Source organism: Triturus cristatus, chromosome 10 (genome assembly GCF_964204655.1).
Source record: "Triturus cristatus chromosome 10, aTriCri1.1, whole genome shotgun sequence".
NCBI classification, from domain to species: domain Eukaryota; kingdom Metazoa; phylum Chordata; class Amphibia; order Caudata; family Salamandridae; genus Triturus; species Triturus cristatus.
Window position 1 is genome coordinate 536,957,580 of NC_140593.1, and position 25,734 is coordinate 536,983,313.

A 25,734-nucleotide genomic window follows, 5' to 3' on the forward strand; every position below is an offset into this window, starting at 1 on the left:
CATCAACGAGAGAGACCCTCTCTAGCCCCCATATGCTGCAGAAATATCTAGACTTGGCGCAAATTACTGATTTGATCCATCCAATGGGAAGGGATCTTCGGAGCAGTTACCTTTTTTCTGTTATCGGCCCATTTATACTTGATTGAGGCAGTTCTTCCTGAAACTTCAATACCCCTGTCCCCAGAGGGAATTCCCATGTATTCATCATCTATTTGGGGGTCGGACATATTTGTCTACCAACTTACTGGTGAAGAGGATAATCGTGGTTCTGGTACACATTGTAAATCCGCACCCTGTTGAGAAACAAAAGAACTACCTACCACATTATTGGTGGTAATTGCAAATTCCTTGCACCCTTTTCCATTAGATGTCTGTTAACTTTATTACTAAAGGTTTCACCACGAATTCCTTTATAGGTGCAACCTGAGAAGTTATATCTTGGGAAATTGGAGGAATGAAATCCCAGAAAGCTGTTGGGATTTCTGTGCTGGGTGCTGCCTGTTCTGCATACTCTTCACTCTCTAAGAGGGCAGTTGCTAATGGTCCCTTTCCAGCCTAGGCTTTCATAATTTTTCCTTTTCCTGGTGGTGTTAGAACTTTACTTTTATATAACTTCGCCCTTCTTCCGGCATTATTTCAATTAAAATCGCTCTTAATAAAAACGGAGTTTATTAGAAGACATTCCTACAAAATTCGAAGACCACTTTCCTTCCTAAATTCAACTCTGTAGGTGAGCCTGTCCACGTATTATCCGAAACCGTGGGTATTTAGTTGCTTAAAATGACACCCCTCGTGAGAGGAACCGGGCCTGGGTGGCGCCACACAAACACTCTAATCGTCCTGCCCTGCCCACCAAGAGGGTATAAATAAGCCTCTATCGCTCCTTTGAAATGATACACACGGCACAGAACACGTAACCTAAGTCAGGTGAAACGTGTTAAGTCCACCTAAGACCACTTGTGTCCAATAAGGACTCTCAGCCACTGCTGCAGGTGATTATTAGTATAAAATGTGAAAATATAGACCAGCAATTTTGAGTATCCACTTTGGTTATCCAAGTCCAGAATAATCATCCCAACGTCTCAGAGGTGGGCAAAAAAACATAAGTTAATGGACTCGTTGGATAACCCCTACTTATTAATTAACAAAAAATTGACAGGGGCTCACATATCCAGTCCAGTTAAAGACTCCAATTGGAGTAGAAAGAGCGGGTGGCAAGTTGCATATAAAGCAAGTAGACAGGAGGCACTCTGGAGGGGGGAAGAGGCTAAACACGCAAACAGCAAAGCCCTGACTGGCGTACCACAAGTGATATTCAACCAGTATTAAGCAGCACCAATAGGGCTGCCCAGTCAATGCCTAGTGTTCTCACCCGCCCCCAAGCTCTCCTCGCTTTACCTACCCTCACTGCTTTAGCCCCAAGCTGCATACTTCAACTATCAGAGACTCCAGGCTCTTGTCACTGGGTTTCTTATGCTCAAAGCGACGGCACCCTCCATGTTCCCTTCCCTATCTGCGCGCTTTCTCTGATAATTTCCTCCTGATTCCTCCACTCTGGAGGGGCCAGCCTGCGCAAGGAAACTGCAGCCTCACCGGGTTCGGCCGGCTTCGATCATGGGGTCTAAAAGCGCCACGCCATAATGCTCAAATGCAGCAGACGCTGCTTGCCTGCCTCTCTTTTTCCGCCCTCGCTTCACTCTCACACCGCTCTACACAGGCGAGAAAAAGTAGCTTGCAAGTCGCTGTGACGCTTGAATGTGAAAGCACTCCACAATCCCCTTCCAAACTGCAAAAAAGCTTACCATGGGGTATGTCCTGTAAGAATCATTTTTTTTTTTTAATTTATAGGGCGCAACAGCTACCCAAAAAGGGTTTCCCGACGCCAAGCGGACTAGGTGTTGCTAAAAGCAGTAGTAGAAGGAGTTACTGGTTAAATAACCAGGTCTTGAGGGATCTGCGGAAGCGTGTATAAACAGTCTCTTGGAGTATGGCGAGAGGAAGGGTGTTCCACAGTGATGGACCTAGGTAAGCGAAAGATCTTCCCCCCATCCTGGATAGTTTGAACCTTGGTACTGTGAAATATTCGAGAGTGGTAGATCGTAGATGGCGAGTGGGGGCATAGGGACGGACGAGGGAGTTAAGATACTGTGGTGCCGTTCCCATTTTGATCTTGAACATATAGCTCAGGGTTTTAAACTTAATGCGGGTCTCCGCCCTGAGCCAATGTAGGCCACGGAGGTAGCCAGATATCGGGGTGGCCTTGGGAACCTTGCAAAGTAATCTTGCTGCAGAGTTCTGTACCAACTGCAGTCTACGGGTCACTGCTTTGTTTGAGCCAAGATAAAGGATGTTTCCGTAGTCCAGCCGAGAGGTGATGAGGGCATGGACCACTGTTTTCTGGGTGTCCCCTGGCAGCATCCAGATGATCTTCCTGAGCCATTTCAAGAGGGTAAAGCAGATGGCTGTGACCTTTACTGCCTGATGGTGCATGGTTAGAGAGTCATCGATAGTTATCCCCAGATTATGGACATGGCTGGAGGGTTTGGGGAGGGCGCCCATCTCAGCAGGCCAATGTAGTGAGCCTCACAGATCTTTATTTTTGCCTAGGACGAGAACTTCCGTCTTATCACCATTTAATTTCAGGTGATTGCGGTTCATCCATGTAGCAATTTTCCCTAGGCCTGTCTAAAGAAGGGATGTCGAGCCGGGGTCAGTGCTGGAGAGGGAAAAGATGATCTGGGAGTCGTCTGCATACATAAAAAGAGTTAGGCCTGCTTGTTCTGCTATGTCTGCAAGAGGCCTGACATATAAATTAAAAAGAAGAGAACTGAGGATGGAGCCCTGGGGTACACCATAGGGTGACGGGTAAATGTTGTAAGTAGCTGTGACAGAGAAGACCTGGAAAGTGCGGTCGGCTAAAAAAGAAGTAATCCAGTCCAAGGCTGAGCCACAGATGCCCAAGGACCTCAGTGTGTTGATTAGGACTGAATGGGAGATAGTGTCGAAAGCCGCACTAAGGTCTAGCAGTATCAGTGCGACTGTGTCACCGGTGTCGAGATGATGGCGCAACTTCTCTGTGACCCCCAACAGTGTGGTTTCCGTGGAGAATCCAGTTCTAAAGCCGGATTGAGAGGGGTGGAGGATTTTGTGAGTTTCGACAAACTGGGAGAGATGGGAGTGAATGTGTCTCTCAAGAATTTTAGAGAAGGTAGGCAGGAGTGAGATAGGCCTATAATTAGAGAGGACACTAGGGTCGGCAGAGGGCTTTTTCAGGAGAGGGGTTACCTTGGCGTGTTTCCAATGCCCAGGGACTGTGGATTCAAGCAGGGAAGAATTTAGAGCATTCAGGATGACGGACAGATGAGAGAGGTCCAGCTGTTTTAGTGTGGAGATTGGCAGGGGATCCTTCGCGGATCCGGATTTGACTTTTCCAAGAATGCTTTTCAAAGAGTCTAGGTCAGTTCTTGAAAGGGTACTGTGGACATTCCACATTTAAAAAGAAAACTAATTATAAAGGTTTGTTACCGTTCCTTAAAAGCTCTTTTAGGATCAGACTGGCCTGTTGGGCAATCAGGCAATGCCCGATGGTCTGGTCTGACAGATCACTGTGCGGTCTGGTTTTATTGTCAGGTGGGCCAGTTTTTCCTAATTTCCCTGATATTAACACTTTTTTTTGCTATCTACTTCACTAATGGGGGCCACTTATATTTTGGTGCCCAGGCAATTTAAGCCCGACCCTGGTTCTTTATTTTCAATAGGTATAATTAATTCACAAGATACGGCTAGGCTTAACAAAAAATCTACATACTAGAAAGGAGAGGGATCCCGAAAAGCTGATATGGGCAGGGGTACCGGGAATGACAGTAATACTAAACACAACCCTCCAAAGGAGGGAAAAATACCACCTGCCTTCACTGAGAATGGGCGTAGAACACACGTCCCTAAATGAATTCAGAAAATAAATTCCCAGAAAAAGGAAAGAGATTGCCACAATCTAGTGTAGTATTTGTAAAAATATATATATTTTATTATTTGTATTTAATTATATTTTCAAGAATATTCTTTTTGTATAACTTACACACAATATATTTTACACATCTACATTATTTCTCGAAAAACTGATAGCAATTAATGCAAAAATGATAACCCCCGAAAAAAGTTCACCATGAATCCTTAAAAAGACATCAACAACCTAGACAAAAACAGCGTCACAATCAACCACTATATCACCCACGCTTCAGTCATACACATTCAGCCAACATACTTAAAAATACAAAAAGATTAAAATCATGAAAAAAGGATAGGAAAATCCACAAGAGTTGTGAATGGAGACCCTGTGTAAATATATTCAAACATCAACTCTTCCCTACAATAGAAAACGGGCGTTTTAAGTTGGCATGAGAACATTAACTCGCATCCTGATTAATCTCCGTGACAACAATCTTAAATTCACTCCCAATACAAGCAGAGCTAGAGTGTAAGTTCTTGATATTTGAATTGAGCACGAGAACTCACATATTTCCGTGTCTCTCTATACCAAACCCACTGCGAAGAATATCTTACTGCACTACAGCAGTTTTCATCTATGCTGTCAAAAGGATGGCATCCTTTTCAGTCAGTTTTTGCGCTTGCGCAGAAACTGTTCTAACTTCAATGAATTTGTTAAACATGCAGAGGTCCTTATAGTGTTTGATTGTGACACTGTTTTTGTTTAGGTTGTTGATGTCTTTTTAAGGATTTATGATGAACTTTTGTTTGGGGGTATCATTTTTGCATTAATTGCCATCAGTTTTTTAAGAAATAATCATGTGGATGTGTAAATAATAGTGTGTAAGTTATACAAAAAGAATATTGTCGAAAATATAATTAAATAAAAAATAATCAAATATTTCTTTTTTACAAATACTACACTAGATCGTGGCAATCTCTATCCTTTTTCTGGAAACGTATTTTCTGAATGTATTTAGGGACGTGTGTTCTCTGCGCCCATTCTCAGTGAAGGCAGATGGTATTTCTCCCTCCATTGTGTCCTAAAAAGACCATTTCCGTTCACTTCACAACTGTATGTACATGTCAGCTATTGGGCATTTCTCAGTTCCATTTAGTTTCACATCTTCAATAGGATACAACACATTCCTGTCTAAGAGTGGAAACATGGCTTCAGACCTACCCTATGTAGCCTGACAGTAGTAGCTTGAACCCTGCTGATCAGACCTGTCAAAAATCACTCATTCATCAATCATTCTTTTTACAGATAAGAAAACCCAATTTTAAATATTAAATAAGTTACCCCTTAGCACGTCCTTCTGCCCACAAGGTAGGGTGCATAATATTTGAGAGTGGAACGAGTGCAACATTAGAAATGCCATGTTCCCCACATGACTAGGCCCAAAACAACATTGTCCCTAGTCAGAGTGTAGCTGTACGAAAGGTCAGAGTATAGATCATATACTTAAATCTATAACTTTTGACCTGCACTAGCCACAGTCTCAACTTAAATACTTATTTTATATTTAACGAAAATCCAATCGAACGGGGAGTTGGATTTGGATTTTTACAAAATATATTTGAAATGCAGCCTTTAGAAATGTATCTTTATCCTGCCAAAAGTTGCTGGAGGCTAATTTGCATTGGTCCCCACTGGCCTGTGAGTGGGGAGATGTTTTCTTCCGCTGGCAGGAAGACCATTTGGGGGGGCCCGAGAACTTAACTTTTTCTGTCGCAAGCAAATGTTAGGTGACATTTGGAAAGTAGCAGCCTCAGTCCCAATAGTCAGGCTGGCGCCAACCACAGTGGAAGGAAAGCTACCCCCAGAACCAGTTTTTAGTGATCACAGATGAGGGGACAACTCATTACCCTGGCTACACCTCTGGGTGGGCACACAGGCTCTGCACAAGAGAAGAAGCGATTCCCCATCTTGGAACTGGATTTAGAGAGTGAGGGGCACTGTGAGATTGTTTTCAGTAGGGCAAACAAGAACAGCTTAAAAAGTGGGTAACGATGCCCCCAGCAACCTTTACCCCATTGGTAAGGGAATATCACAAAGTCACCCCCACATAATGCTGGTGTCAGGCACGAAGGTGCTATCCTCATACCACTTACTGGACCTGCAGAAGATCAGAAGAGGGCTGGATCTGCTGTATGTGACCTGAGAGGAAGCCCAAAGGACTTGTACCCAGGGCAAAAACAAAAATGTGGACTACAAGGGGCTGTTGGCTGACCTCCTGTGTGGCTGCAGGGAGAAAACAACATTCAGGAGGCCTTTTCACTGAAATGCGCAGCTAAACAATGACAAGTTTGCAGGGGCTGGATTGTGCTTTGACCTCTGCATGATACCCTGAAAATCTCTAAGTGTCCTCTCATGAGGTCCAGCGGCCTTAGAAGAATACTCCAATGGTTGTTTGGGCACCAGAAGTAAGTTTGGAAAACTTTTGAAAACATTTCTTCCAGAGATCTAGCAGGGCCTGTGGGTTAAAAGTATCTGAAAGGTAGTTCCACAGCATCTGACTGAATTTCAGCTTCATCTCTCTCAAGACTCTAGCACTGCCAAAAGATACGTCTAAATCCCATTCTTCATTGGCACTTAAAAGAAATTTGAACGAGAATTCTCCAAAGCTCCAGAGGAGTCAAAGTGCTTTAAGTCTCTAGCCTTCAGTTTGACTGCAATGCAGTGGCGGCCGGAGAACTTTAAAAGTGGAGGGGCGTTTTGTTTATTATGCAGCAAGAAAAAGCAAATGATGTGGCATAATATAGCACATTCTGTAGCTGTGCTGCTCCAGCAAAGCAAGAAAACGGAAGAAGGGAGATGGGAGTCAGTGGGGAGGCTGGTGGGAATCAATGAGCAGGAAGTATGAAAGCAAGGCTGGCAAGGAGAATGTATGTAGTGCGGTGAAGTAAGCAGGAAAATATAACCAAGCCTGTTCCAACGGAAGGGACATCCCTGCGGTGTTTTGTAGAGGACTACTTTTTTTTAGCTCGGGAGTTTAAAGGAAAAAACAGCCTAAAAACAAACAAATACGTCTTAATGGAAGTTTGTATGTAATAACAGCATGCAAGAAATATTCAAACAAGTATCGTATTTAACAGAGGCAGGTAACGGGGCCTCGTGCACTATATAATGGAGTCAAACGGATACTTACTTACTATTGTTGTTTTGTTCTAGAGATTTCAAAAATGACACAGATATCTTATGCCGTTGGGAAAAGAAAATACGCCCAATGCATGGGGACAATTACATTCTGAAACCACCTGGTAGGCAAAACATAAACTTGGAATGGAACGGCTGCTATACTCTATGCACCACATCTATTTATGAATTTCCGTTGGGCGTTTTTATTTTTTAAATTGCACCTTTCTGAGGAAAATGGGCACCATTTCTGCAAAAGCAACGTAAACAAATGACGCACCACAGGTGTGCTTGTGCAGTTTAAAGTCTCACTGAGAGGTCACCAGTGATTTAAAAAAATATATATTTTGTATTGGAAAACAGTTTAACTTTGTGAGCTGGTGCACACTGGGACTTTTCTGCCTGGACCAAGTTAGATGAGAGTTTGGTAAAACACTGCCAACCGAAAATGCAGCTCGAATGGGTTGTGTTCCTGTTGCTGAGGTCGGACAGCATCCTGCATTTCTTCCTTCGAAATTTGGAGGTGCAAACAGTAAGCAGTGTTTTGTGATCGGTTTTATTGGACTGGCCAGAGAGTCGTGGCTGAGTTGGGCCTCGCCACACAGACTTCACTGAAGCTGACCCCCCCCCCCCCGAACTGCAGACGGGGTGGGGGCACGCACCTAGCTCACTGTAGACTGTAAGTTTGGAAGGCAGATGACGCGCGCCAGGCCTCTAAGGCAGCTTGACAAGCTCACTATTTTCAGCTTGATCACGGAGTTTCTCCCAGATGTTTCTCTCGGGCCGGTCTGAAAATGGTTGAAGGAAGGAGGGAAATACGAACAAAACACAGGAAGCAGTCGTTGAAATCCCGCCTCCTATTGTCATAGGGTGACCATCATAAGGGAAAGCCAGTCAGAGGAGGAGGCGGAATCTTAGCAGCAGGTTCTGAGCTACGTCAGAAATCCGGGCAAGCCGAGTATTCGACCGAAGCCCTGGAAAAACAGCTGCTTTAGGTAGCGCCTGCTTGCCCTCACCACTGCCTCACAGACACACACTGCACATGTGTGATTTGGGCGATATTGAAGTCGTCCACCTCGCATGCGCAGCGTGTGTTTGTACACGGCCGTGCTGCACTACTATCAGACAGTATAAGTGCTGCAGGCAGCTCCAGACCAGTCTTTCAATCTCCTTCCTCTGAGACTGGTGGTGCTCTGCCCCAAACGCCCTCATGCAGGAACTGCGCCTGCTGCAATGGCTAAAATGTTAGCAGCAGCCTTCTCTAGGAGGATTTTTCTTCTCAAAAAGGGCAAAGTCCCTTTACGAAATTGAACAAAGAAACAGTTTTGAACTGTTTTATTTCACAACTTTTTACCAGGAACAATCCCCTGATTAGATTCAACCAGAGCTCTATCACGGTCAGCCCCATATCAAACCTAGAACTCTGTCTACCGCTTCCATAGACTATCATTGGCACTTTGTTGTATTTGGCGCTACTTTCACTTCAAGTCCCCCTTATTGGAATTTTGGTCTTCTTTTACAAATAACATTATTCTCTTTATTTTAAAATTGCCTATGCAGTTGTATTGTGTCGCCGTAGTCTTTTTTTCTCGTCTATGCACTACTTAAATACTTTACATATTGCCTTTGATTTTTGCCCGATTGCTCTGTGTTATGTTACCCAAGATTGAGAACAGGTTTATTTTATTCAGTTTCTGTGACATTTAGCAGGCGGTTGGCTTATCCTTTCAGGTAGACTTTTGACCACCCCAAATAATTATACAATTTCCTACAGTAAACATTGATGTTCTTCATGTCTACTGGCTCCAACAGACACTAAGGCACTGATCCGTGGAGCTCCTATGTTTACCAGTTCTACATGTTGCCTCTTCTATATTAAATCTTTCCTACACCCCTTTAACCTGCACATAATGGTACAGAGAAATTGACAGCGAATTTCCTTTCAGCTGATGACTCATGTGCAGACAATATATTAGTCAGCTTATGCTCCCTGGTTCAGTTTAGCATTTAATTTTATTTGGGGTGTAGCAGGGCCCTGTTTATATAGTGAATTGCATTTCTTTTTCACTTCACCAGTCTGTTAAGAACTTTAATTTCCCCTTAATTCTGCATCCAAGCTAAAATGTCTTCATTACAGCACCTATATTCTAAGGTGTTCCTTTAGAGCATTAGAGTAAATTGTCAAATGAATGGTAACAGAATCACTGCACATTTTGAGAGCATCCCCATATTCAAAATTGTGGAAATGCATGCAGTAAAATTGCCTAGAATGACCATTGACATAGACTTGCATACTTTTTCGAAGCATCTGAATATATGACCAAACTTATGGGGCTGTCATGAATGGCAGGGCTGACTCAGTATCAGATGATCTGTATTTTGGGTATCCAAGCTAAGGTAAATACAGGGGAAATTCTGTACATCAACAAAAAGAAATTAGTTTTAGGATAAAGGTTACAAAAATTAGCTCTCAAATTCTAATGTCTGTTAGACCTTTCTGATGCATACGCAAACATATTTTCAGCTTCAATTAAAAGTCGTTGTTTTTACTTAGAAGTACAAAATGTCAACTAACAAGTTGATAATCTGAAGTTCTGGGGTTTATCGAAATCCCCTACCATACCAAGGAGGTCATATATAGTGAAATCCTGATAACAATTCTTGCCAACATTCTTCCTAACATTCTTCCTAAAATTGGACATTTTGAGAAGTGAAGCAAATCGCAGTACAAAGAAGAATTGGTTACCAACAGGAATTAAGCTACCCATTATTTAACTGCCCTGTAACTGCTCATCTTTAACAGATGAGTCACATCATCAGAATCATCTATCAACAAGGTAGACAATATCACGTCAAGCCGCTACTGAAGGAACTCCTCTAGGTTCCAGTGGAGCATCGTTCCAAGTTTAAAACAGGATGTATACGGTTTAAAGCTATACATGGTACTGGCCCTCAGTATATATCTCCACTGCGCACTCTAAAATATATGCATATGAATCTATTGGTGGTGCCTAGATTCAGATGCAAACGGATAGGAGGGTTACGTTTCTCAACTCAGGGACCCCAATTTTGGAACTCTCTGACCTCAGCGTTGAGATTAGAAACAGACCTTATGCGCTTCAGAAAAAAGCTGAAAACCAGGCTTTTTACCCAAGCTAACAGCTAGACATGGACTTATCTAAATCGGTGCCTCCAAAGAAAAATTACCCAGCGTAAGAGACCTGTTGGTGAACGTGCGCTCTACAAATCCTCAATAACATAACATAACATAACACATCTGGCTTTCAGTAGTCCTGGTTACTTTCTGAAATGGAAAGATAAAAGCCCACGTTGACTTAACTGCATGTCAGGTTGTTATTTTAAGAGGCTTACAATGCAGTGATTATGAACCTATCCGTCTACGCAATTGCTGCTGAGGTGATACCAACAACAATGCATTCAAGCTCCATTCTTCATCATGAAAGAAAATACAAGAACAATGTGACCAAATTGAGTCAGTCAACAGTCTCACTACTTACAGTCAGTACTATATTTCATAGGAACATACTTTCATTCAATACTAAGATTTCTAAGTGTTCAAAAGTTAGATCTACAGTTACAACACCAGTATAAATCAATGGGGCTCACATGTTATACTAAGACCCATGTTTATATGTTGCCACAAATGTTATACCTGTTGCATGAGATGCTCCTATCATTCTTCCTCTAATAAGACCTTCTCGCTGCTCATTTCGGACCACTTTCACCTTACTGGGAAGATTTCTTTGGGTGTACTCATCCAGTGGGTTCTTCAAGTCAGCTGAAATCCAAGAAAGATTGACAAAGATGTTAACTCCCCTAAATACACAAAAGCAATTTACATTTTTTGAAGAACCACACTTTACTTGTCTTAATAATAATAAATCTGTATTGTTTTGACAAAATGTCAAACAATATATATAATTACTAAGCTTAAAACAAAAACAATTAAAAAATACCCAGTGTTCTGTGATAGCGACAGAAATAAAACCACAAACAGTTAAAATACGTAAAAATTACATTTAATGTATTGCACCGATTTCCAAAGGGTGTTCCAAGGAGTAAATCATTGTTGAGCAAGGTCTAAAACACAAAGTCATAGCTTCCTCGCAGGCTGAGATGCCATATAACCTGAAAAGGGGAAAGAGTTATTTTCCTACATACAGTAGATGCTTTCGTGCAAAACAGTATGAAATGTACAAAGGTTTCCAATCCAGTTTCATAGAGGCCATCGATGTTTGCTTTTTGATGCCATTTTGCAGTGTAGGCTTGCACAGGGAGTACCCCAACCCTGAAATGCAGATACCAAACAAGGCAGATGTCAGACTGTATCACATCAAGATATACTTCAAAACCGTACTGCCACTTATTTAATAAATAACCCGATGACAGGGACCTTTCCCAGTCAATACAGAGGGCGCCTGTCATTTGTACTGCCAATATATATGCTTAATGACCCTGTTTGTTGTTTCCTGTGGTAAAGTGGAATTATTCCTTGTAAATGCAACAACTTACTGTGCTCTCCACATACCCTTCTTGAAGCGGTCTATTGTCATGACTGTGCAATGATCTTATATCTACACTTGCATACGTGTTGTTTTGGATCCAGAGGTAGATTAAAACGGGGCATAACGAGATCTTCTCTGATATACAGTTTGTGCCCAGTTTAAGTTTTAGTGGAATTAGCGGTGTGCACATTCTCTGCCGCAGGTAGGCACTTTGAAAGCGGTTCTCAATTTTTTTGTATTGATGACATGGTATTGAAACCACATAGTTCTGTTTCAGCGGCAGCCACTGCGACTGATTGAATAAAGTAGCCTTGGGTAATCGCGCTTAGCATACTGGATCAGACTTTTCCCTTTCATCGTAAAACAGCACCTGCATTCAGGAATAGTGTTCAAGTTACTTTCTGCCTCTTCTGGAACCAGGATAGCTTTCTGACCAATCTTTTCCCAGGTTGTTGATCAATTCTACCCTTTCGGATTCATAATTAGGAATTTGCTCTTAGAAATACTGATAGTCAAATAGTATTTCTCAAAGTCAATCGATAGACAATGAATTGCAATTTCTAGTAACCTTATAAGTACTGTAATGCAAACGTGGCATAAGGATGACAATTTAAAAAGAGGAAATGGAAAATATGAGTTATTTGCCATACCTGGATTATCTGCCTAAACTGAATGTGAGGGCACTTAAGCAAGATATGCACAGTCAGTGTGATCAAACAGTGTGGCGAGCAGTAAGACTTGCTAATAGCCTGAAAAAGACTAATATGACCCAGCCCAAGGCTCATAAGAAGAAAAAGAGACAATTTGTTCAGTTGGGCCATTTCATGTATTCTTCACATACAGTGAACTCTGAATTTCCGGAAGGCTGTCCCTTCTCAATCCTGATGAGCAACATTCATATGGTTCTCTTGCCTGTCCTAATTGCAGGCCCATGGCCAATATTTTCAAATGTATGCAAAGACACTCATATCTGGAAAGATGTGCAGGGTGAGTCCTCCAGTGCCATTTCTGTCACTGCTCGATTTCAAGGGGAAGTCAATTAATCAGCAATATATTAAAGCAAGCAAAACTGAGACTTTGATCTATGATACCTTCTACCCTCCACCTTCACCACTGTAGCCTATAAGAAGTCTAGGAGTTATATTTGAATCATTGCTCTACTTTGACTCAGAAGTAGCAACTGTAACTAAACCAGCTCATTCTCTAGTGCAGGGTTCTCTAATGTCGGTCTTGGAGGTTCGGATCTATGCCAGATTTTTTTTTTTTTTTTTTTTTTTTTTAAAACCTTTATTCGGATATTTCAGATACACAGCTATTCAGCCGACAACCCGGAGGTTCGGCAGCTCGTCAATCAACATATGTAGTCTTCTACAGCTGTCATGCAGGAGAGAAAAAAGGTTTCAATTTTTAAAGAAAAACATAACAAGCAAGGCAATATACATCATGTGTTCGCGCCAGATCCCACCGATGAGGCGGCCCCATATCCACCATCAGATCAGCCCTCAAGTGTGGAGGGGAGGGAGAGGCAGAGGCACTAACTTTCTATCAGATTTCATCCGCAAAACTCAAGTCGGAAGTGGGGCTAGGGGGAAAGGTGCTCCTCTGGTGGGTCAGTGGCAGGAGGCAGGCAGATGTACCCCCTATACTGGTTCCACCCCCCCCACACCTTGTGCCATTTCTTGGGCCTCCCCCGTGCACAATACACTGTTTTCTCCCGAAACATGCACCAGTCCATGTTATCCTTCCATGCATCCAGGGTGGGCGGGCTAGGGGATCCCCACAATCGTGCAATATCCCGCTTGGCCACCATATTACCAAGGGTCACCCATTGAGTCTGCGCAGCATCGTAGTCTGTAGGGCCCCACACGTTCAAGAGACAGCGCCGCGCCTCTGAGTGCAACACAATACCCGTGACCTCCTGCATCACAACATGAATCTGCTTCCACAATTCCGCAATCACACCACACTCCCATATAATGTGCAGAAAGGTGCCCACCATCCCGCAGCCCCTCTTACACAGCCCGTCCTCGGAGAAACCCATGTGGACCAACCGGGGACCAGTGACATAGACTCTGTGGAGTATCTTAAGCTGGACCAGCCGCAGCCTGGCGGGGATGGCAACCTCTTTCGGGGAGGAGACAGCGCACTGCCAGTCCTCATCGTCCAGCTCAAGGCCGTCTCTAGTCCACTGGTCCCGCACCCCCAGGAGGAGATCGGTACGGACGTTCACCAGCTTCTTGTAAATGAGAGAGATTGTGCTCTCCGGCACATGGCCGTCCAAGATCCGGTCCTCCAACGGAGAGGATTCAGGCACCTTCTCCCCCTCAACGAGGACCGACCGCAGCGCATGACGTACCTGCGCGTACCGGAAGTATTCCGTGCCCTCTAGCGCATATTCCGTCTGCAGCTCTGTAAACGACTTAATCCGCCCCTTGGCCAGCATGTCCCCCACCCTGGAGATACCAATCAGGTCCCATTTGTCGAAACCCTTAGAGTTCCAGAGTTTCCCCAGCATGTCCGAGTCAAACAGCGGAGTGGCCAGTGTGAGTCTATCCTTCCACCCCAGGGAGTTCGTGACTGCCTTCCACACGTGCACCGCCACCCCGGTCGGCCCCGTGAGGGATCCAGCCGGGGCCCTTGAATAAAGTGCTCTATAGTAGCCACCACCCCGCAACAACCACCGGTCCATAGCGAAGCCGGGGCTAAGCGCAGGACCGTAGACTCCGTGGTTGACTGCGCTCAGTTGGGAGGCCCAATAGTATCTCCGGATGTCGGGAAGCGCGATACCACCGTCATACCAAGGGAGAGTTAGTTTTGCTATCGCTATACGCGGGCGGCCGTCCCACAGCAGCGAACGCTGTAGACTCTCAACCTCCCGAAAGTAACTGGCCGGGACCAGCTCCTGGGTGTTCTGCAGGGCGTAAAGAAAGCGGGGAAGCGACATCATTTTAAAGAGCGCCGCACGACCGAGGAGGGAAAGCGGCAGCCGCCTCCAGCCTGCCACGTCCCGCCGCAGGCGCGCCAACGGAGGGAGCAGGTTTCGCTCATACCGTACCGTGGGGTCGGCTGAAATATAGATCCCAAGATACTGAAAGCCCTCCCGGGCGATCTGGATCGGGCAATTCCGCGGGGGAACCGGAGCGTCTCCACACAGGGCGTACAGATATGACTTACCCCAGTTGATGGTGAGCCCCGAGTTCCTCCCGAAGGAAGTCAAGATGTCGCAGACAACTATAAGGGACTTCCGGGGTGAGGTAAGATAGAGCAGAATGTCGTCGGCATAGAGGGAAATGCGGTCCTCGTGGTCGGGGGACCAGCGAATCCCCCTCACGTCTGGGTGCCACCGTATCCATGCCGCTAGCGGCTCAAGGGCGAGAGCGAACAACAGCGGCGAGAGGGGACAACCCTGCCTGGTACCCCTTCCCAAGTCGAAGGGATTGGAGGCCCTCCCGTTAACCGCAACTTTGGCGAGAGGTCCTTCGTATAAGAGCCTCACCCAGCCCACAAATCCGGGCCCGAAGCCGAACTTCGCGAGCGCGGCCCACAAATATGCCCACTCAACCGTGTCGAATGCCATCGTTGCGTCGAGCGCCGCCACCACGGCCGGTTCCCGCATCGTCCCGACCCTTGCGATCACACCATGAATGCGCCTAAGATTCAACGCAGTATTCCGATGTGGGATGAATCCAGATTGGTCGGGGTGGATCAGGTCACCGATCACCCTGACTAGCCGGTTTGCGAGGATTTTAGCAAGGATCTTAGGCTCAGCGTTAAGGAGCGAGATCGGCCGGTATGAACTGCACCTGTCTCTAGGCTTGCCATCTTTATGGATGACCACGATCGTTGCCAGGCGCTGGTCGAGCGGGAGGGAACCCGTCGCCCGCGCCTCCACAAACATGGCTCGTAGATGCGGAGCGATCTTGTCCGGTTGGAGTTTGTAGAGCTCAATGGGCAGGCCATTCGGACCCGAGGCCTTGCCCGGACGCAAAGAACGGATCGCCCCCGCGATCTCATCGACCGTAATGTCGCCATCAAGGTCGTCCCTGTCCACGTCGGAGAGGCAAGGCAGGGCGAGATCGCGCAGGAGTGCACCTGAGTCCTCCACAGGCCTGTCCGACACGGATGTATAGACCGTGCGGAAGTAATCCGCAAAGCACTGGACTATGTCCTCTGGCTCCGTGACCAGGACGCCAGCCTCCGTCACTAGGTCCGGCACCACTCGATTGACCCTCTCCTTCTTGTCCAGCCACGCGATCAATTTCCCGGCCTTGTCCCCGACGCCGTACAGACGGCCCCGCTGTTCCCTACTCAGAGCCTTGGCTGCGTCAGTCACGAGGGCCCTGTACTCGGATTGCTTAAGGCTCAATTCGTGCAGCGCCTCCTCCGTGACCTCACCCTCCAGGGCCAGCCCTAGGTCTGCGATCTCCGCCTCAAGCTGGGCGACCTCCGCGTCCCTCCGACGCTTGGCCGCTGTAATCAAGGAGAGGGCCTCACCCCGAATCACGGTTTTGAATGCTTCCCACAAGGACACCGCCGACGTGACCGAACCGAGGTTTTCTTGAAAATAACGGTCGATCGCCTTAAGTACCGCACTACGAGTCACAGGGTCTCTGAGATGCCACGGGTTAATTGGGGCCACCCTACCACCCACTCCTCTGGCAACATCCATACAGATCCACACCGGAGAATGGTCAGAAATACCTCGTGCCATGTGCCTGGCCTCAGAGACACCAGAAGCGTGTGCGGCCAAAGTAAGGACATAATCAATTCTGGAGAGACTGCCGTGCGCACCTGAGTGGAAAGTGTACTGCCGTTGTGTGGGATGCAACATTCTCCAACAATCAACCAGCCCTAGGGTGTCTATGAAATCAGGAAGCCACTTCTGAGCCCCCCCCCGAAATCCTCTGCGGGTGCCTGTCAAGCAGGCCTGAGCCGACCGCATTAAAGTCACCACCCACCACCAACACGCCCTCTGGGAGACCCAGTAATGTCCTCTCTAAGTCCGCTAGGGTAGTGGGCTGCAATGCAGGGGGGACATAAACCGACACCAGGACCAGCGTCCTGCCCTCCCACCGTCCCGCTACTGCCGCGAAGCGCCCCCTATCGTCTACAGTAGTAGAGTCAACCTCAAATGGGAGAGAGGACCTGACTAGTATTCCCGCCCCTCTGGAACCCGAGGTGAACCCGGAATGCGCAACAAACTTATAGCCTTTACGATTGAGTGCATGGCACGTGTTGCCAATCAAGTGCGTCTCTTGCAAGAGGACAATATCAGGGGCACATCTCTTCAGAAATTGCAGTACAATCCCACGCTTAATACGATCCCCCAGGCCATTCACATTCCAACTGAGTATTTTGAGGCCCCTACCCCCCATCCCAGCGTGTAAGGAGACCACCACCACCCACGTGGAACCCGACCCGAACCACAGGAGCTTGCATCATGACGCCTTGCAGAACCAAAAACAACAACAACCCCAACAACAAACCCCACCCACCCCCCACCCTGCACCCCTGCGTAAGCTCTAAAGTGCCCCCCAACTTGCAGTGTGCCTGTCGCCCCTTATAAAACTAGTCTACGGAAAGAACCCCAGAGGAGGAAAAGCTCCCCTACCGCCCCCGCCACCCCCCGGACTATCAACCTCCCGGAGGGATCGGAGTCGTGGTACTTAAGTCCCGGGTCAATGTTCGTCACCGGCACCATCAGTGCCACCAGAACGTTCCACGCCATGCCGCCCTTGGGGCAGAGTGTCCAACCAGTCTCCGACCATGTCGGGTGCCTCAAAAAAGAAAGTTCGCTCTTCGAACACCACCCGCAACCTTGCAGGAAAGAGCATGGCATATTTTAGTCCCATCTCACGCAGTCGTCTCTTGACCGCCATGAAGCCTTGCCGCTGCTTTTGCACCATCTGAGTGAAGTCCGGATAAAAGCTTACAGTAGTGTTCTGGAATGGCAGCGGGCCGGCCATCCGCGATGCTTGTAGTATGGCATCTCGATCCCTGAAATTAAAGATCCGGGCGACAATCGGCCTTGGTGGGGCCCCCACCTTAGGCCTCCCGCCAGGAACCCTATGGGCCCGTTCGACGGTGAAGAACCTGCTAAGGCCTTTGGGTGCCAGATGGTTCACCACCAGGTCCTCCACGAACAGGTCCACCGACTGCTCCTCCGAATTTTCCGGGACCCCAATGATGCGGACGTTGTTGCGCCTAGCACGGCCTTCGAAGTCCTCCAACCGGCGGGCGAAGTGATCATTTGCTGCCCGGAGAGTACGGACTTCCTGCTGGAGGCCGGAGACATCGCCCAGGAGGCCGGCAGTCTTGAGGTCCAAGGACTGAACCCGCTCATTAGTTTTGCCGAGGTCGGCCCGAACCAGGTTGACATCTATCGATATGGCATCTACTTTTTGTGCCAGGGTCTCAAATTGCTGCCCAATCGAGGACTTCATCCCTTCGATGGCCCCCATGATGTCCTGCAGGGTTAATTCTGTGGAGGGGGACGCCGCGTCCTTCGAGGCTTCCGACGTCGGGCCCGATTCGCCCGGGGACCCCCTCTGATGGGCATAGCGGTCCATGGTATTAGTCTGGGTGGAGGTGCCCCGCCTGGTGTTCTTGGGCTTCAGCTTTTCGGCGTCCGACCTGGTCGACATCTCAATCTGCCGTGTAGACAATCTCCTGGCCCGTACAGGGTAAATGGGCATGCAACCAGTGGCTGGCGCCGCGCACGCCCCGTCCCGGGCGCCCTGGAGACTGGAAGGCGAAATCGAAAGCGAAAGTGAAGTCCCCTCCGCCTCCGACGACTCCTCCCCGACCAGGCCGCTGTTGTTCAATTAGGGCACGGGCACAGTGCCAACGCAAGTCCCGGGCACCGTGCGGGGATTAGGCCCCAAACTTCCAGGCAGTATAACTTCGGTCTCCGGTGGGCGATTTCGACCCGGACAACGGTTCCCGCCTCAGCAGCAGATCCTCTCCAATAGTCCGGGCGTCAAGTACAGGATAATAGACAGGATAGATGCCGGAGGGAGCGAGGGTCTCGGGAGCTCTAGGCTCACGCGGCCATCTTGATCACGCGCTAAGCTCCTCCCTATGCCAGATTTTTAAGATAACTTGATTATCTAAATGTGGATATGCAAAAAGCTGTCAGGGATCAGGCCCTCCAGGACCGACATTGGAGAGCCTTGCTCTATTGTGCAACCACACGTCTGCGCCTTAGTGGAGTGCACCCCTTCTTATGTAGTTATTCTATTAATTCAAGTTGTGGTCTCATCTAGGCTACTGTTCTGCAAAGTATCTTAATATGCCCCAGTCCAATTAGATAAACTGCAAGCACTTCACCATTGAACGGTCCATATTTTGTTTGGATCACAGAAATTTGAACATCTGTCAAAACACCACTAGGTCCTGGGCTGGCTTTTAGTCAAGTATTAGATTAAGTTCAGAGATCTGGTAAACCTACGTTGTAAACCTATGAGTGTTCAGTATCGTGTTTTGAGTGTGAGTGGAAGTCTGTTGGGGTTGAGCACTACCTCGAAGACTACATCTGTGTGTGATATGATCAATAGAGGTCATAAATGTTTTCATCCTTGCTGAATCCAGTTCAACCAATATTATTGTGGAAAGAATGGTGTTGGAAGAAAAAATTGCAAGTAAGCTCGGTAATGCGTTAGATAAACCTGATATACAACAGAGACCTTCACAGGTGAACCAATGGCAGATTTTGGAAGAAAGTTACATATAATTAACAAGCATTGGCAAAATCAATAGGCTTCCCCTATGCGAGCTATTGGGTTTGTCAATGTTTATTAGACGTGTTGCACAGCACCGTGAGCTGTTGTGAAACATAGCTTAAAGTCAACAAAAAGAGCACTGTGATGTGACCTGGGTTGTGTGTGTCATAGCACTTTAAGCCATGCTGCAAAGCAGCAGGGTTGTGGACAAGGAATCACAAGTTCTTTCTCTCATGTATTTAGACCCTTTTATCAGAATCAGTGTTCAGCCCAGTCACCTGGGTTTTTCCCTCAGACACAGAGAGTCCGAGACAGGTGGAACAGTGGAGAACATCACACCCAAAGTACAGGTAAGATTAGACCATATTGTTAGCACGTTACAATTGTTGGCAGACTTGCTTAATTTGATCACAATTGGGTTTGAAATACAAGGGATCCATGCATACTGGAAACAATGCCAGGTTGCCATATCGATATAATAAAAGAACCTGTTCAGACTTGGGTTCCAAAGAGTATTGTGTTCAGCAAGGGCCATTCAAAGTTGGTAGAAAAGCAGATTCAGGAATTGTTGGAAAAAGGTAGCATTGTAGAAGTTTTTCACGAGTTACAAGACTTTGTAAGCAATATTTTCCTAGTGAAACGAAGGACAAAGGTATGCAGCCAGTGATAAATTTAAGGAGTCTGAACAATTGAGTAATTTATCATCATTTCAAAATGGAAGGTATCCATATGTTAAGAGACATATTGTAGACAGGAAATTGGTTAACCCGATTGGATTTAAAGGATGCTTACCTTGCAATTCCTATTTGGGAACTGCATCAGAGATTTCTCCAGGGCAGATGGGACGGAAAGATGTGGAAGTTTGTTTGCCTTCAGTTGGTCTATTATCAGCTTTGTGGTGTTTTAAAAAGATCCTTTGTACGGTTGTGGCGTTTTTTAATGAAGAGAGGTGTAAGGCAGATAATATAGCTGACCGACATTTTCATTATGGATCAGGAGAGATCGAGTGGGACCTTTTATTCAGATTTGGCAGTGGAGTTGTTAGCCAGTTTGGGCTTTGTGGTAAACAGAGAGAAGTGGAGCTTGGAGCAGAGTCAAGAGACACAATTTCTGGGCTTTTTGGTGAAAATTGTTGGAGGGTTGGTACAGCTTCCCAGAGACAAACTGAAAGGAATAAGAAAAGAGATTTGGGGATTTTAGGTTTCAATCAGATTTTTTGAAGGTGTTGACTTGTATTGTTGGTCTTCTATCTTCAACGAATGAGGCTATTTTTTCTGGTCCATGAAATTATCGGCCACTTCAGAGGTTAAAGGCTTTACATTCGAGAAGTGGTTTGAGATATTCAGAAAGGATATGTTACTTACCCAGTAAGCATCTGTTCTTCGCATGTAGAGCTGTAGATTCACATGTTTTGCATACTCGTGCACTCTAGTGTTGGGTCCAGGTGTTTGCAAGTTGTTTTCTTCTAAGAAGTCTTTCCCAGTCACGAGGTAAGGTGACTCCTCCTTTCGGTGATAGTGCGCATGGGCATCAACTCCACTGTTGCGTGTTGCATTGTGAGAATGGAGTGAGTGCAGTACAGAGATGTCCATGCGAATGTAATGTAAATAATGAGAACTGCAACAACTACAGGTGCTTGGGAGGTGGGAAGGCGCAAGTGAATCTACAGCTCTACATGCCAAGAACAGATGCTTACTGGGTAACATAATCCGTTCGCACATGTGTGCTGTAGATATGCATGCTTTGCATAGACTATATAGCAGTATTCTTTCAAAGCGGTGGCTAACCTGTAGATGTTGCAGTTGTTTGAAAAAATTTCTTTAGCACTATTTGCCCTCCATTGGCTTGTTGACGTGCTAATACATCCACACAACAGTGGTTGGTAAATGTGTGTGGTGTGGACCATGTTGCTGCTTTACAAATGTCAGCTAAAGTAATGTTAGGCCATAGATGCTCCAATTCTACAAGAGGAATGTGCTCTAGGAGGTATAGATAAAGTTCTTTTAGCTTTAGCATAGCACATTTGAATGCATTTAACAATCCATCTTGAAATACCAGATTTAGAGATAGGATTGCCTTTGTGAGGTGTGGCAAATGCGACAAAGTTGTTTAGTTTTATTAAAATCTTTTGTCCTTTCAACATAGTACAGCAAAGCTCCTCTGACATTAAGCGTGTGAAGAGCTCTTTCTACTACTGAATCAGGTTGAGGGAAGAACACAGGTAACTCAACTGATTGTTTAGTATGAAAAGCAGAAACCACTTTTGGAAGAAATTTTCGGATGGTGCGAAGAACTACTTTATCTTTATGAAGCTGAAAGAGGGGTTCTTGTAAGATTAATGTTTGTAGCTCACCAACTCTCCTTAATGAAGTGATAGCAATGAGTAAGGCAAACGTCCATGAAAGAAACTGTAATGGACAATTATGTAATGGCTCAAAAGTTGGATCCATGAGTCTTGTAAGCACAATGTTCAGATTCCAAACTGGTGCAGGAGGTACTCTGGGTGGTATTAATCTTTTTTAGGCCCTCCATAAAGGCTTTAATTACCGGAACCTTGAACAAAAATAAATGTTGTCTGTTTTGCAAATATGCGGCTACTGCCGCAAGGTGCAATCAAATAGATGTGTAGGCTAGACCAGCACGCTGTAGATACAAAATGTAACAAATAATATTTTGGATAGAGGCATCTAACGGATCAATATTGTTGTTGTTACAATACACAACAAATCTTTTCCATTTTGTGGATAACATGCTCTGGTGGGGGACTTGCATACTAGTGAGGCTGATATCTTGTGGTCAAGCGAGGCCAAATTGTGATTAAAATCGTGGTGAGTGGCTCGACTGCACTCCATTTTAATAACTGTGTTAAACTGCATTTTTAAAACTGTGCTTTTAAACGATCTGTAAGGCTGTCCTGCATTGCTGCATGTTGCAGGGTACAGAGTTGGCGGTTCTCCTTACCTCCCTACCTCCTCTCTTACTGTTGCTCTCATCTGGGGAAGAGAGTGCCTGGGTCTTCGGCCATGACACTGCACCGCTGTCCGATCTAAGGGACACCAGCTGGGCGCCATTTTCAGCGGTTGGCAGGCTAGTTGTTGTTTGCCTGCTCATTCCCCTTAAAATGCATGTTGTGGGGCGGGCGGACACACAGCAGGCGTGCCAAAGGCAAGACGGTCTGCGCCCATCCTCGTCCGGGCCGCGTCCTGCACCAGCCATGCTGCCCAATTTGACAGGCTGGTCAAGAGAGGCGCTCCTAGCCCTAAAAACCAAGGAGTGCCCTGGTTAGATTACAGGTGACCTCGCAATGGAGAGCATAGACTACTGCTGGACAACATGTAATTTTAAATTGAGGAAAGTGGTGGGGTCACCCAATGGGAATGTGGCCGTCTCTGGCCCAAATGCCAACAGTCAGTCAACTATTAGAGCCTGCCTCATTAATTGCAGATCCCTGCCAAAGCACGCAGAAGCTACCTGGTTCTCCTTAGACAAAAATGGCTGGGATCTAATGTTCCTAACGGAAACATGGCTAAAGGGGGTCTCCAACCCCGACATAAATCTAACCATCCCCATCCGGATTTCGAATTGCATGTGCTAATAGAGGTGAAAACAGGAAGGGCGGGGGCATTGCAATCATCCTGAGAGACAAGTGGGGGATCACTACGGCGAGAGTAGGCCCCATTGGGGACATTGAAGCCTTCTCCTTCTGCATCAGGCTCTCACCTGCCGCCTCCTGGGCTGGGCTACTAGTCTGCAGACCCCTGGATAGCTCTGGAATACATCTCACAGGGCTTTGCAATGCGATCGCTCAGCTTTCTCTGCAATATGCTAACTTCATAGTGTTGGGGGATTTTAACCCCGATGCAGATGATCACAGTTGCACCCAGGCAGTCCAGTTTCCGGAAACTTTGGATGGTCTCAATCTCAGACAATTGGTCTCGGCACCCACTCAGAGAGCCGGACACATGTTGGACCTGGTTTTCTCTAATATTACAAACCTCAGGGTAGACATCTTCCTTTGCCTGACCTGGTCAGACCATTCACTTGTACCATTCACCTTTAATTTCGAGGCCAGTACTGCAGAATGCCGACCTCTGGCTGAAAAAACATGGGACTGGCGAAAGGCCACCGCTGAGTCTCTGGGACCGGCACGGTCTACACCATTGTCAAGGCTGACAGCTGACCCTGATAAGGACTCCGCTGGCTTCAATAAATGGGTAGCCGATGCCAAATAGATGTTAGCACCCTTGAAGCAAGCATCCTGGAAAAGCGCTTAATCCTCCACCCCTTGGTTCTCTGATGAACCGAGGAAGGAGAAGAGTGGATGTAAGAAGTTGGAACGGACTTGGAGAAAGTCCTACAGCTAGACGGACAAGGAACTCTATAAAGAAGGTCTGAAATAATTTCCCAGGCTCAAAGCGCCACAAGATGTGGGAATATTTTGCCAACTGCATAGGCAGCACAGTTAATTCCACCAAGGACGTTTTTAACACAAAATCTTTTCTCAATCATACTGCCTTGGACCACTCAGTTCGTCCTTTCCCGACACTTTGTACTAACCTATCAGACTTTTTTTAGTCCAAATTTCTCGATATCCACATTTTCTCCAACAGAGGATTCTCCCACCTCTCTACCATCTTCAAGTTCGCCTTTAAAGACCGTTCAGCTGAGGCGTTTCACAGTTTTAAGGCTTGCCTAAAAGACATCTTAGGTTGGATGCATAAGAACTGCCTGAAATTAAACACTGAGAAAAGGAAGGTCTTGTTTTTCAGCCAGGCGCCCCCTCCTCAGCCCAGCGTTAGTCACCTCCTCATAGGACTACGTAAACAGCCTTTATCTGGGGTTACCTTCTTATTTACTGCGCAGGCTACAACGTATCCAAAATGCCGCAGCAAGACTTATCAGGCGGGTTCCTTTGCGACACCATATCTCGCCACACTTGAGGCAAATTCACTTGCTCCCTATTACTAGTAGGATCAATTTTAAATCTCTGACCCTGGTATTTAGGGCCACTAGAAACCTGGGACCAGTGTACCTCCAGGAAAGGCTGCAGCTGTACCAACCAATTCGGGCCTTGAGATCTAACAACCAGCGACTCTTGACAATCCCACGTTATCACAGCGAGAGACTGAGCGGCAGATCTTTCACGGTGCAGTCGGCTAAACTTTGGAACTCCCTCCCTCTCCATTTGAGTCTACTCGAATCAGAAACAGAACTCCGGAAAACCTTAAAGACCTGGCTTTTTAGACAGTAACCTCCACCTGTACCGCCTCAGACAGGATTGTCCGCAAGTGGCAGGATACCTCCGCCGAGGTAGCTGCGCGCTCTAGAAAATCCATATTCATTCCTGCTTCTTTAAGAATAGTCATACAATCTGGTGGCAAATTTAAGTATTCAAACTCTATGACATCAGGAGCCAAATTGCTAGATTGAGCTCTTTGGATTTTGGGTGTCTGATTTCTCCATGGTTCTGAGTTAGAAGTGTGGAACTGAGATGCAGCTTTTGATGTGGAACCACTGATAGTTCTAACAGGGTGGTGTACCATGGTTGACAGGCCCAAGTGAGAGCTACCAAAATCACTGTGAGTGAAATTTGCCTGAGTTTGCAAACCAGAAACGGAAGGAGTGGGAGAGGCGGAAAAGCCTAGGCAAATATCCCTGACAAATTCATCCATACGGCATTGGCTTTGGATAGAGGGTCTGGGAACCTGGAGGCGAAGTTTGGGCATTGTGCATTGTCTCCTGTGGCGACAAATCTATTTGTGGGTATCCCCATTGTTAAAAGTATGGAAGGAGAACTTGGGGATGGAGTTCCCACTCATGTATTTGCTGCCTCCTTCTGCTGAAGTGGTAGGCAATTTGATTGTTCACTCTGGAAGGTGTTGTGCTAGAAGATGAATTTTGTGATGGATTGCCCACTTCCAAATGGTCTGAGAGAGGCGCGACAGTTGGAGAGAGTGTGTCCCCCCCCTGTTTTTGTAAATAGTATATAGCTGTCATGTTGTCCATGCAGACTAGGACAACTTTGTCTTTGAGATGAGACTGAAAAGCTTTCAGAGGTAGAAATACTGCTAGAAGCTCTAGATAGTTGATGTGGAGATGTTTGTGCTTGTTGTCCCAGAGACCCTGGATTGTGTAATGGTGGAGGTGTGCACCCCAACCTGTGAGAAATGAGTCTGCTGTTAGCTAGATCTGAGAAACAGGGTCAATGAATGACCACCATTTTGATACATTTTGTGAGTGCTCTTCTCCTTGCCATTCTCCACTGCAGAGAGCGAAGGATGTGGCTGTCCACCAACACTAGATCTGTTAATTGACCCTGTGAGTGATTCCACTAACGTGCTAAGCATTCTTGTAACGGACG

At 46.4% G+C, this 25,734-nt stretch overlaps 1 protein-coding gene across 1 annotated transcript in view; it reads right to left on the minus strand.

Annotated features, from left to right (window-relative positions):
* Window positions 1-25,734, minus strand: part of GALNT11 (polypeptide N-acetylgalactosaminyltransferase 11) — a 319,722-nt gene that overhangs the window by 108,682 nt on the left and 185,306 nt on the right. Inside the window, exon 5 of the mRNA XM_085632014.1 lies at window positions 10,800-10,925. Coding sequence (XP_085488140.1) covers window positions 10,800-10,925 — 126 coding nt within the window. The remainder of the gene's footprint in view (window positions 1-10,799; window positions 10,926-25,734) is intronic.